We start from the raw sequence: 12,803 nt of genomic DNA on the forward strand, positions 1-12,803 counted from the left end.
CTAATAGAAACACTTCAACCAATTGTTCTAGAAAAATGAAAAATAGCTTTTGCATTATGAAAGAATATTCTTTAAATACAGAGAAATAAAACATTTCAAATGAAACAATGTTTTGAGAGAGGGAGACAAATGCAGATTAGTCATGCTTGAATGTACTTTCCCAAACAATACACTGCTTAAAGCTAAGACTAAGACATGCACATACCCCAAGGCATACATGAAAAATTAGGGTCGGTGTATTAGTTTAATTCCTTTATCATTTGCTCACTGCTGTATTTTTCCAGTTTCATGCCAAGCCTTACCCTGGACAGCACCATGTGCATATTCYGCACTCTGACAACTGAACTCACTCCCAGCTCAACCTTCTGGGCAAATGAAGGGATGTGATCTTGAAGTGTGAAGCAGGACAAAAGCCCAGCACTAACACCCTTGAAAGGATAATAGAATGGCACAGTTCAAGTGCAGCACCATCCTCCAGTGGTGTGCAAATTTCAACGAGCCTTTTTCATTACTTTAAGATTTTAGATCTGGAAGAAAATGATGACACAGAGAAAAGGTATATCTGAAAGAAACCCAAAAAAGTCTAAAGCCAGCTGAACAATGGCAAAAAAGTGCTGAAATGGGGGTTTAATGGATTATTCAGAAGAACTGACAAGGAAGGAAAGCATGGGCTACAATGTGAGCTGCAGACTTTGAAGAGAGCATCAAGCTATGCAAAATTAGGTAACAGTCCCAGTATTCACTGATTCCAGTTCTCACCAGAAGCAATCCCTAAAAAATCCCTRGGGACGGATGGTGGTGAATGGCAGATACTGCTGGCAGAGCAGTGGGTAAAAAATTCAAGTTCCAGTCCCTTCCCTCTCCTGCTCTCCAGTTCTGYGATCTGCCATAGAGGGATTCACTTTGCTGGCTATCTCTCCAAGGGTAGATGTGCTGGCTCCAAGGCCAGGTCCAACGACTCCAGGAGTTATCCTGTACTAACTGCACTAAACACCTCTCTACTTCCACCTGGACACATTTGCTGTGTTTGTTGGCAATACMCCTTTAGCCTCACTGATCCTGTATGGTGGCTTCTCTGGGACAGTGATCAGCTCTCCCCGTGCACTCATGAAGATTGAGCACAGCTGGATCCTGCCTTGTTTTTTGGGAACAGCTGCAAGAACAGGCAGCACATGCAAAGCAAGTGGTCTGGGGATACTTAGTGGTACACAATCTCTAGGAAGATTAAATGTCCTGTTGCAACACAACCTGAGGATGCTGCCACAGAGTATTCTGTGATACTTATTGTTTTTGCAAAAAAGGAATATGCAGAGTATTCTGGAGAGGAAAATCCATCAACACCACCAAAAGATCTTTTTTTGGCTAAAGCAGCTTAAATTTGTACCAAGTCTCAAAAGCCTACTTTAAAGCAGATTTTTTTCCCTGAGGAAATATTACAGACAGACTGTGTTTTTCAAAGACTGCTAGGAGTAAATGACAGGTTTATACTGATTTCCCAGTGCTAGGAATACAAATGAGAAAGAGTCAGTTGACATCCTGTTATTGATGGATAACTGTTCTTACCCATCCAAACCATAGCAGTCCTGGCACAGTYACCTCCATTACCTCATTTTCTGCATTTCAGTTATCATCTGATTTGGGACTAGTCCTTGTTAATTCTCCAAAACCCAAGATTGCAGGCAAGTGGACTTCTCTTATGATGCAAAGCCTGACCTGCTCTTCACAAGAACCTGGAGCACACTGGCTTCTAAAAACACACCAATTCCTCTAACTGGTCAGTCAGGATTCTCTGAGGAGGCTGAGCAAACTGCTGAGTTTCAGCTGAAAGAAAACTGTCGTAGCAGAATTCAAAGAGACAACACAAAATAAATTWCTCTGTCTACCTTACTGGTCAATCAATTCATGTATTATATCCACACAGAGGTGATCAACTGAACTTGTGCTTATGTAATCAGACACATTATTGCATTGCTTCATCTTTAACTGAAYAGAATTGTAGCAAATTAGTTCTGGTGCTCTGCAGAATTACCTGCTGAGATGAATTACCTGTTCACTCTTGGAACAAAACCCACAGAAAGCACACAAAAATCATTTATCCCATCAAAGAGCAATTTGGACCATGCAGCTAAAGCACAGCTGACCTGAGGTATAAAGTTCACAAGCCATTCAGCTCTGCTTCCAAATTAATCCCTTGCATAAGCTTGCCATAAAGCAAACACAGCATTCTGGCATGGGCAGGCATCTTGAAGAGTTGTATCCATCGCATATTCCTGAGGGGGTCTCTAAGATTTCCTTACCAAAAGGCTCAGTGTAGCTTTCTTTTAGGGCTGGAGAAGTGAAAGAAGCCTGGATTTCACTCCCAGTGACTTTCACTCAGTGCACTTACATGTTCTCGAGCTCTGTATATGTTAAAATAAAACTACGTTTGACCACAGAGTTGGACTGTTCTGAACCTAATAAGSATCTGATGACATAAAAACTTGCTGCTATTTAGGAGCTGTTAGTTACTCCTCCCAAAGGCCCATGACAAATAGATAATAGATAACTGATAYAGAAATTGTCTTTAAAATTGGAAACTTTTTTCTTTTGAAATAACTGTTTTCATGTCTCAAGTATCAGAGCTGACAGAACAAACAATTCTGAAAATACATGGGCAAGAAAGCAAAATACCAACCAAGTGTTACAAAAATCTCTCCCTAAAAAGTTCAACATAATCTTAACTAGAATCTAATCACAAGAGATACCACACTACAGGAAATATTTGCTTCCATGGAAAGCACTTAATAAGGAAAGGTAAAGATGGATGAAGTACTAAAAAGAGTGAAAAACTTGCTGCTGTTTGCAGTCATTGCCATATAGAAAGAAGCCATTACAATTCAAATATAAAAACAAAGGTCCAGTTTTCACTTAGTAAAACAGAGCTGTTTTGAAGCCCCTAAGCACCAAGGACAGCAGAGAAATCCCTATTAGACACAGGATTCAATATCCACCCAGGAATATTGGGCTAAACCTGCAGATGATGAGCTACAGCCACTCCACATTTAAACACAGGAGGCTGCACCTAACACAAACAGCCATAGAAAGTTACAACACGYGGATCATCAGAATCACCTTTGGTTTGAAATTTTTGGCAAGGGCATACTTTACTCTGACAAACAAAACATTGTAGTGCACATATAACACAAGCTTGTAAAGGAAGCTCTATGCTCTATCATAATGCTTCACATTAACAATCATCCAATACTTGCCAATTCTGCAGGAACGATCCCAGGAAAGGGCTCAAAGTRTGACGTGGCTCGAGAGCAAAGGGAGTTCTTCTGTCTTCTCTGCCAGACACAAACCCACTTATACATTAAAGACCCATGAAATGAGCAGCATTCCAGCTGTGARGCCCAACTTCCAGTTGATCTCCAACATTAGCAGAACCACATTMATGACTCAAGCATGCTAAGAGAAACTTGGGGATCTTGCATTTTGAAGATGAAGAAYTGCTAAGGCATTCAACATCTCCTCCATGATGCCGGCAGCATGAGCCCACACTTACAGCAGTGTTTCTTTTTAATCTCCGACGGCTATTACTCTCACTCATAAATCATTCTTCAATTAAAAACAGTTTTAATTAATAATATACCCCCTGTGCCTATACCCTGGGCCATTTCCACTAAAACTATTAAACCACAGTGTCTCATGTGCCAACTAAAAGCAGCAACAGMTTTTTTTGCAGGCCTATGAACAGTTTGCACTGTTTTAGGAGCACAGTCGCAAGCTGGTACCTGATCATCCCTCCAAACACTGGACACACAGGGGAACCATCTCAGCAAGAACATCCATCCAAAGCTGGTAGGACAAAAGAGTTGTGAAGTGAGACAGCAAACCAGCATCAAAAAAACTCAGCCCCAAGCATTCAGCTAGACAGCCACTACTCAACTTTTCTAGCTCTTCACCCTGGGCATCCTTCCCCACAATGCCTCCCAGTCAGTATCCCTGCCTTTTGAAACAGATTCCATTGGCTCTGTCTCATGGTTTCACAACTGGGAGACCAGCACTCAAAAAAGCTGCTTTCTACAGGAATCCACATGCATTTCCCCCATCTTTTTTTTACTGCCTTAGGTTCAAACAGAGCTCAAGCCCCAAGAGTTTACCTCCACCTCCTGTCTTACAACTATAGCTCAGCATTGTTACACAACACTGTGTTTTTCCTAACAAAGAGGCTCAAGCTTTATGCCAACAGCTCMGAAATTCAGACACTGGCATATCTTCAGATAAGAGAATGACTGTGGGGGCCCTGAACCACACAGCAATTTCTTCTTACAACCCCATTCAAGCACTTGAGGGCCTCCCTCTTGCAGGGACACAACAAGCTCTGCTCCTTGTCAACTTCAAACAAAGTTTCTGTGTCTCCCTTAAACTGACAGTTGATTGGACCTAATGAAACATTAGAGTRCCAGCTGCTCTCTGGTATTTTTAAAGAAATATTTACATTCCAAGGGCTTGACCATGCCCTATGAGATGACAGTAACAATGCTGATTTSTACAAGACAAAGTGAATAAATGTGTCCCAGTTATCAGATAGGAAAGCTGTCAACCTATGAAAAACTTAAGCTGGAAGTTAAAAATGGAATTAGCTCACTATTTTGTATGCTTTATATAATGTATTTCAGACTGATGGTTCTGCACAATCCTTTGAAAAACAGTGTAATAAACACTTCCAAAGAAAACATATTGTGCCTCAGCCCTCATATAATAAGCCATGCTAGCACATTTCAGCCCTCACCCCATTTCCTCAAGTCACTCCTTTGCTCACAGGACCCCTTTCTCCTTTTGCCCCATGGGCTGCCCCATACATTTGTTATACCCAAAATATGATATTTTGTAATACATGTCTGGCTCAATTGGTTATTTAAGGGCCCCTTGCTTTCCCATCTCTTACTCATCTGATCTATTGCCAACCATACYCTGGCCTGAGGCTCTCAGCACACCCGGTCCATTAGCAAGGGCTGTCAGAAGCCTCAGCACCGTTTAACTACAGGAGCTACAGCAGTCTAAAACCCACCAAACTGCATTAACAATAACATCAAACATTTTAGTGTTCACCAATGCATTAAGTGAGAACATAATTTCTTGGTGAGCAGCAYACCTTCCCCGTGCCCATGAGTGATCAGGTAGCAAAGTCTGCCCTCTAGTTTGCCGTGCTGCTCTAGCAGTGTGACAAAACCACAGCCTCCAGCCTGGCATCAGCCTGAGAGGGAAAATAATGCAGGATCTTGGGCCTTCTGGAGGTTAGAGCTGTTGTTTTGTGTTTGGCTGTTTTCCTGGAGCTTTATTTTGCTTTTTTAAAATGTTATTACTAGGCCCTCTCTTGCAATGCAAGAAACAGGTAGGCAGTGGTTTATTTTGTTTTAAATGTACTATAACGACTGTTTCAAGCTCATGTGCCTTAAACAATGATAATGCCTGTTAACAGCATTATCATTACCATTTGCTCGGGAGATTTCTTACTCAATGCTGCCAGTTAATAATGAGTTAAGTCAGGCATTCCTAAGCACAAACCAAAGCTGCTGACTCACGTGCACACTTTCACAGGCTGGGTACCCACCATCACAATGTCCTGCAGGCATTTGAAAAAAACCAGAAATGGTAAGAAGTACAAAAGATGAAAACTAATGAAAAGTCACTGATTTTCCACTTTTCAATTCCCCCACTGTCTATTCAGTCTTGGAAAACATTCTGGAAAATTTCTGGTACAATCTGTCTCACGATATTTGCTCACTGTGAGATACAATTGCTTGCTTTAGCTAAACTGTCTAATTGTCAAACTATACCAACACGATGGACCATTAAGTAAGAGGAAACTGTAAAGTACTGAATGACTTTTGCAGACAGTTTTCCCAACTGTCTTTTGAAGAGTTGTCTCAAATCCATTCCTAGTAGTAAAGTTAACAAACTTACAGTACCACTTTAGAGTATTACACTGCTACAAATTTTACATCACCATTCTACAGAAAATTGAAACAAAAAAATGCTGATCTTTCCACAATTTTTATCAGTTTACATGCAGCAGGTTGATCTTGCCTAGACACCCAGAGCCATCAAAATCAMTCTAGCATTCCCCTTTCTCAGCTGGACAGGGAAAATAAATTGAAAGGCTCTGGGGTTGAGACAAGCACAGACAACACATTCACCAATTACTATCAGGGGCAAAACAGACCTGGTTTCAGAAAATTTATTACCCATCAAATCAGAGTAAGGTAATGAGAAATAGAACAAAACTATAAAATATCTTTCCCCCAGCACTCCCTTCTTCCCAGGTTCAATTTTACTCCCAAGTTTTCTACCTCCTTCCCATTGGCACATGGGGACAGGGAATGGGTGYTGTGGTCAGTTCTTCATACATTGCTCCTGCCCTCCTTCCTCCTCAGCAGAGTGCCTCACAAGGTGCTCCAGTGTGGGTCCCTTCCACAGGGCGCAGTCCTTCAGGAACAGACTGTTCCAGTGTGGGTCCCCACTGCTAGGAGGGAGGAAGGAGAATGCTCCCCATGGATCTACAAGGGCTGCAAGGGGACAACCCTTCATGGACTGTTTTCACTCCACCCTTTACCTGAGGGGTTGCTTCCACTCCACTTCTGGTGAAACCAGGACTTGGCTATGCAGACTCAGGCAGTGCCTCTTTTCTCACTGGGAATGTTGTTGTGGAACAAAGCAAAATCTTCAAAGATCTTCCAATGGATGGATTAATGCTCAACTCATTACTCCCAACTGCTGAGACACTACACTACCTGCATATACAGCAGAGGCCAAACTTGTCATATTTCTATAACTAAACAGCTATAATAAGGGATTATTTTCCTGTTATTCCTAGGAAATTAACTTAGTGTTTACAGATTCTGCTACATGAAACATAAAATAGACATAGCACAGGATGCAGCTAATAGAGTTTGGCAGGTGTGTTCCCTTTGTAGTCAATGTCTTATATTTCTATAACATTCATTTTCTCCGTCACTGCCTTCTAGTACCAAATAAACTTCAAATTTTTTATTTTGTGAGTGTAACTCTCTTCATTTATTCTCCACTGTGAGTAAAAAAAAAAAAAAAAGCTAGGCTACTGAGCAGGGCTACGTGTTTGCTTTAAGCTGTACTCTACATGTGCAATATCAAAGACATTATTCAGAAACTGTTCAGCACACATTGCTTACCGGATCTTGTATTGCGGGGTAGTTCTTTATTAAAAGGCAGTATTGTTCTACAACGTACACTTCATACACTGGAGAACAGGAAGTCAATATGCCCATGTACAAACTAACTCTGCACTTCAAGTACTCTGAGATGATTCTCCAGTTTGCCAGCAGCAACCTCACAATGGGGCTGGATGAGAAAAGGTAACACAGCAGAAACACAGTGTAAAAACTGATTTGCATTAGTGTGCCATGGTGCATATGCTTGTGCACACCTGGGACTGGGATGGACAAGACAGGAATGAGGCTTGGGGACATAATTCTCAAGCCACTGGGCACAGATAAACAATTTTTGCCTCATTTATAGGTAAGTTTAACCAGGAACACATGCAGCACTGAACACCATGACAAGCCCTCTATTAAGCAAAAAACTTCCAAGAAAGGCTGAACTAATACAATAAATTGGAAAATTCAAATTAACAGAATGATCTCAAGCACAACAGCTTAACAGCCATCATTGGTGTTAGGAAGGTTTTATGCCTTGTCRGAACTTTAGGAAAAATGTTTTAGCCAGGGACTAAAAAGCTTGCTAGCAACAGCACCACAGTGGAATGAAATTCAGGTTATCCTACACCACAAAAATCTCACTAATGTTTGACTACAGGAAATTCTACACACAACCAAGGAAAAAAGAAAACAATCAACATATTGTATTATTTCACAGTGTACAARTAAGTGTTTATGAAGAGAAGCCTATTTTCCATGTGGTCACTTTTGTGCCCTCTGCTTCACAAAGGACACCATTTGCAGATGACTACAGCTTATTTTCTCCTTCTCCTTCCCCTACCTTCACCACAGGAAATTCAACTGAACACTTAAGCAAATACCAAGTACATACATACCTGTGTAAAGACACACAAAAAAATAGGCTATGCCCTTTCCTTTGCATCAACAGGATAAACTGTAGAAGAAGAGACAGACGAGCAAYGCATATTTACCACAGCCCTCCCAAAAGGAAATTAAAGACTGAATTTCACACTGCAATAAAAATATATTTGAAAGCAAAAAAAAAAATTGTATTTCACATTAGAAAGACATCACCTGAGTTTCTAAACAATTCTGGTTTTGAAATTACTTTTAAACTCATAATTACCATTATGCCTGTCCCACACTGCTGGTTTAGGCTGGGATAGAGGTAATTTTCTACCATGGGACTATGGTTTGAATTTACACTGAAAACCAACACACTTAGGTGCAGCTTTTGCTTTACCTATTAAACTGTCTTTATCTAAACCCATSAGTTTTTTCACTTTGCTTTCCTGATTCCCCACTCATCCCACTGAGGGGTCAGTGAGTGAGAGCTGCATGGTGCTCAGTTGCTGGCTAGGGTTAAACCACAACATCCAAAAATCAGGAAACTATCTACAGCAAACTGAAATTCCATCTTTTCCACTGGACCTGGATAGTAAGTAATGCAGCTTTTTAAACTAGCAATTTAATTCCTTGAAAATTTAATGCTCGCTTCATGCCATTATTTTCAGAGCAAGCCAGAAAAATATCAGGAATGCCAAAAGTAGCTACAAGATTTTTCAAAAGTATATAATCATTCCACTCTAATTGCAGGTGAAGGCCTCCTCAGCTTGACACAGTAGAGGCTGGCTAAACAACAACTTCCATCACCATTACAGAAAACACCAGTACACAGCCAAGATGAGGACAAGTCTTATTTTAACCACAACTGAGGCATCAGCCTCCTCTTTGTACATGTGTATTACACATTTGGAAGAATGCTTTTCCTTCAGCTCACAAAAAAAACTGATTTACAGTCTGTGGACATTAGACACSGATGATCTTCATTCATTCTAGTCCTGTTTGCCTTCACGCCACTGCCGTGAACCCTCGTTCCAGGCTACATAAACAAAGAGAGCAAGCACCACATGGACAGTGACTACAGCAACTATGGCAGCATAAAAATAGCTGTCTCTGTCAGACATTCCCAAGGAACCTGAGAAAACAAAGAAAATAAAGAGTATTAGTTATGAGCTAGGAACTCTGACATGGCAAGTCACAATTCTTCCTAAAGACCAAAGTTACGTTTACACCTGTATTAGAAGTCTGAACTCCAAAGGAGTCATAAGAAAGAATTCACCACAGTAGTTAGGGTTTTGAAACTATTTCTGGAACAAAGCAACACTGAAATGTTCAATATTTAAGATAAAATACCCTGGATTTGATTTCAAGAGTTTAGAGTTCTACAACATTCACTTTTTCTGTTAGTATCTTCCAGCACCAAACAAACCTCAACATCCTTTTTTCCTAAGTGTAACTCTCTTTGTGGGGCATTAAAATGGAGGAGGAGRTGGGAGGAAGAAGGGGGAGAATTATAGAATTAATTTGCCACTAAAACAGGAGAAAATGCTAGAACAATTAAATTTAGAGGACTGTTACCTTCTGTAWATAGACTGTAAAACAATAATTGTCCACCAGTTAAGATATGTGAATGCATCACATATAAAAGAAGCCTTCAAACAGAAGACCAAACACTGAAATATTGTATCCCTTAATTAATTTTAAAAAACCAACAAAGTCTCCCCAAAAGCAAACAAAACCCACACAAACTCCAAAAACACCACCCTGCAAACACACTCAATCCTTTCAGTGCCAACAGATCTTGTCATTAACTGACACAGCAAAATTTAAGCTCAGCTTGCTATGCTTCAAATAAAAAAGCTAGAAAGGATCTTGAAAGTTACTTGACAARCTCTGAGCCTTCTATGTACTACACACAGCAGTACACACCAAAGGAGAATCATCTCAGAACAACTCAGTTRCACACACACAAACTGCTCTTAAAAGCAGCTGTTTTCTCCTTTCCTTCTCCCCACAACCAAGGGAGATAACTTCCTAGAACTGCAGGAGATAAGTATGAAAGCCTTGTAGAATCAGCACTACAACATGGTTGCTTATTCCAACAAAGAGCCAACACCTCTCTTCCTTTTTTTTAAATTGAAAGAAAGCTCTACAAGCAAGTAGACTGGAGTACATTTAATATTTGAAAATACATATGACTTGTTTACACTTACAAGTGCATACATGTTTCAAAAAGCAAGAAATAAATCTCATAAACAAYATTATTCTGTCTTGAACACATGATTGGTTTGCAATACCTGCAGGAAACATAGGTCCCTGACGATTCTGACAAAAGTTTGCTGCAGGGTGGTGTTAAATACCCTTTATATAAAGGGAACAATGCACCTCTATACAATATAAACCTCTATATAACAAACAGCAAATACTGGATTGCAGACCACAATGCAGGGAAGGAGACATGGACCATTTATATAATTTTCTGTTCTAATTAGACATTACAGGACCTTTTGTCTGTATACAGAAACTAATATTTAAAACAGGAAGAACAAAGATGCTAATAGAGGAYGCTTTCCCTCTATTTTAGTAATAACAGTGCCAATTGGCAGAAACAGAATTACCTTCAAATACATAAGCCTTTGATGAAAAATATAGCCCAACAGGTAATGTAATCATTAGAGCTGTGAAGAACAGAAGCGTTCTTAAAGTTGATGTTAATGAACCCTCATTTCTGAAATAAATAAGAGAAGTTACACACAAAAGAAAGTCACAATACATATGCCTGAAACAGGACAAGAACTTGTTCCAAACAGAAGAAAATTACTTTTCATGAAGTAAGTGTATTGTTTGGAAGCAATAAAGACTTGGAGTACATATCTGTTGCCCGCAATAAAAATGACTGTATTCAAAACAATGTAATGATTCTGCCAGTCTAAGCTCACTAAAAAAAAATTTAAAAATCTTTAGGTTCTTCCCTGCTATTGTTTTCCAAGCATTGTCAGCATAGAGGGGTTATGTTAACATATTTATCACTGTATTACTGCATAATTATTAAATAGCTAATATTAGTTACACATGCACTTGTCATATGACTGTATTCTGCATGAAAACTTGCCAAGTTCCCTTTTATTTTTAAGTAACTACAAGTCCAGGAAAATGACACATTCTAAGGCTGGGATAGAAAGGGAAGTACACTGAATGAATGTAACAGCTTACTACTCCAASTTCCTTTTTATTAGGTATTGTTCCTCTATTTAAAAATAATTGCTCAGTTTTTAACCAAGAAAGCTGGAAAAAGCATAGTAGCAGTCAGAACATGGAGCCAATACACCAAAACTTTGCCTTCMCAGATCCCAACCTAAGAAGACCTTTGGCAAGAGAGGGCTTATGAAGTTTATGTACTCGGTAAGGTCTCCCTGAACTTGATCTGCTAGAACAGGTTTTGTGTTTACAAAACATCMCATACAGCTTGGTTTTGTGTGTGCTTCCACCAGTTCTCACTCACTCTGCCTGGCTGACTCCTATTTTATGCTGAAGTAAACAGGTAAGCCAGGCAATACCCTTCTGACTTTCAAAGATTGCCTGGTTCAAGGACATGCGTCCTTAGGGCGTTTAAACAAAAATATGTGAGTTTTTCTTTGAAAAAAATAAAGTGGAAATGGGAAAAAACCATCAGCCCATCCACTGACAGTCACGTGCAGCCACACACAAGCTTCTACCAGCAACACTTYGTTGATCATGTACTGCCATACATTTAGGCAGCGCATAAAGTAGCTTTAAAAAAGAAAGACATTCGAAATCTTTTSCTTTACCGCTGTTTGCCTCAAGGACTGTCAGGGTGGAGGGCATAATTGCATTCAAAATTTCCCTACGGAAATTAGAAACCATTCTATCGACACTTACCCATAGAAGAGTAAGATGACCTCCAGCTTATTACCAAAGTTAAAAACTCCACTGCTGACAAATACTTTTCTTACACTGACATACTCTCATCGCTTCCCTACGCAGCAAAAACAAACATTCGTGTATAAGCTCAGCCTAGCTCGACGCGTCTCCCTGCGGGCCGGCAGCCTCCACRCTCGGGGCTGGGGTGGCCCAGGGTTCCGCAGCGTGACCAAGGCAAACCTGGGGCCTCCTCCTCCACCTGCTGCGGCTCCTTCTGCCCCGAGCTGCCGCTCCCCTCCCGCCCCGCCGCCGCTCTTCCCGGGTGCCCCGTGGTGCAGCCCCACCGCGGGCTGGCGGTGCCGGGCGCGCTCCCCGCGCAGCAGGGCCTAGCGCACAGCCTTCCCCGCGCCCCGCCGCCGGGCCCTCCCCCTGCCCGCGCCACTACTCACGGCCTGAACTCGGCCACCGGCACGGCGCTGACGGGCCCGGGCCCGAACCGCTCCATGGCGGGCCCGCCGCCTCAAGGASCCGCCGGAAGTACCCACACGGCCGCACATGCGCAGAGGGCAACGCCGCCGTCGCCATAGCAACCGCGGGGATGGCGCGGCCTAGCGGTGGGCGGTGAGTACTGCAGCCCGGCTGGAGGACGGGGATAGGGAATGGAGGAGAGGAGGGACTGGGGAATGGAGGGACTGGGGAATGGAGAGACTGGAATGGAGGGACTGGGGAATGGAGGGACTGGGGAATGGAGGGACTGGGGAATGGAGGGACTGGGGAATGGAGGGACTGGGGAATGGAGGGACTGGGGAATGGAGAGACTGGAATGGAGGGACTGGGGAATGGAGGGACTGGGGAATGGAGGGACAGGGGAATGGAGAG

General features: G+C 41.7%; 1 protein-coding gene across 1 annotated transcript; it reads right to left on the minus strand.

Moving 5' to 3' along the window:
* Positions 1 to 6,635: 6,635 nt before the first annotated feature.
* On the minus strand, positions 6,636 to 12,482 carry VMA21 (vacuolar ATPase assembly factor VMA21). The gene is made up of 3 exons (XM_057375390.1): positions 12,374 to 12,482; positions 10,661 to 10,770; positions 6,636 to 9,177 (listed from the first exon to the last, which is right to left on the minus strand). The coding sequence occupies exons 1-3, from the start codon at positions 12,427 to 12,429 to the stop codon at positions 9,035 to 9,037; spliced, it is 309 nt and encodes a 102-aa protein (XP_057231373.1). The 5' UTR covers positions 12,430 to 12,482; the 3' UTR covers positions 6,636 to 9,034.
* Between the last annotated feature and the right edge of the window lie 321 nt (positions 12,483 to 12,803).

Source organism: Malurus melanocephalus, unplaced genomic scaffold (genome assembly GCF_030028575.1).
Source record: "Malurus melanocephalus ecotype Western Australia unplaced genomic scaffold, MMel_1.1 scaffold_247, whole genome shotgun sequence".
Classification (NCBI taxonomy): domain Eukaryota; kingdom Metazoa; phylum Chordata; class Aves; order Passeriformes; family Maluridae; genus Malurus; species Malurus melanocephalus.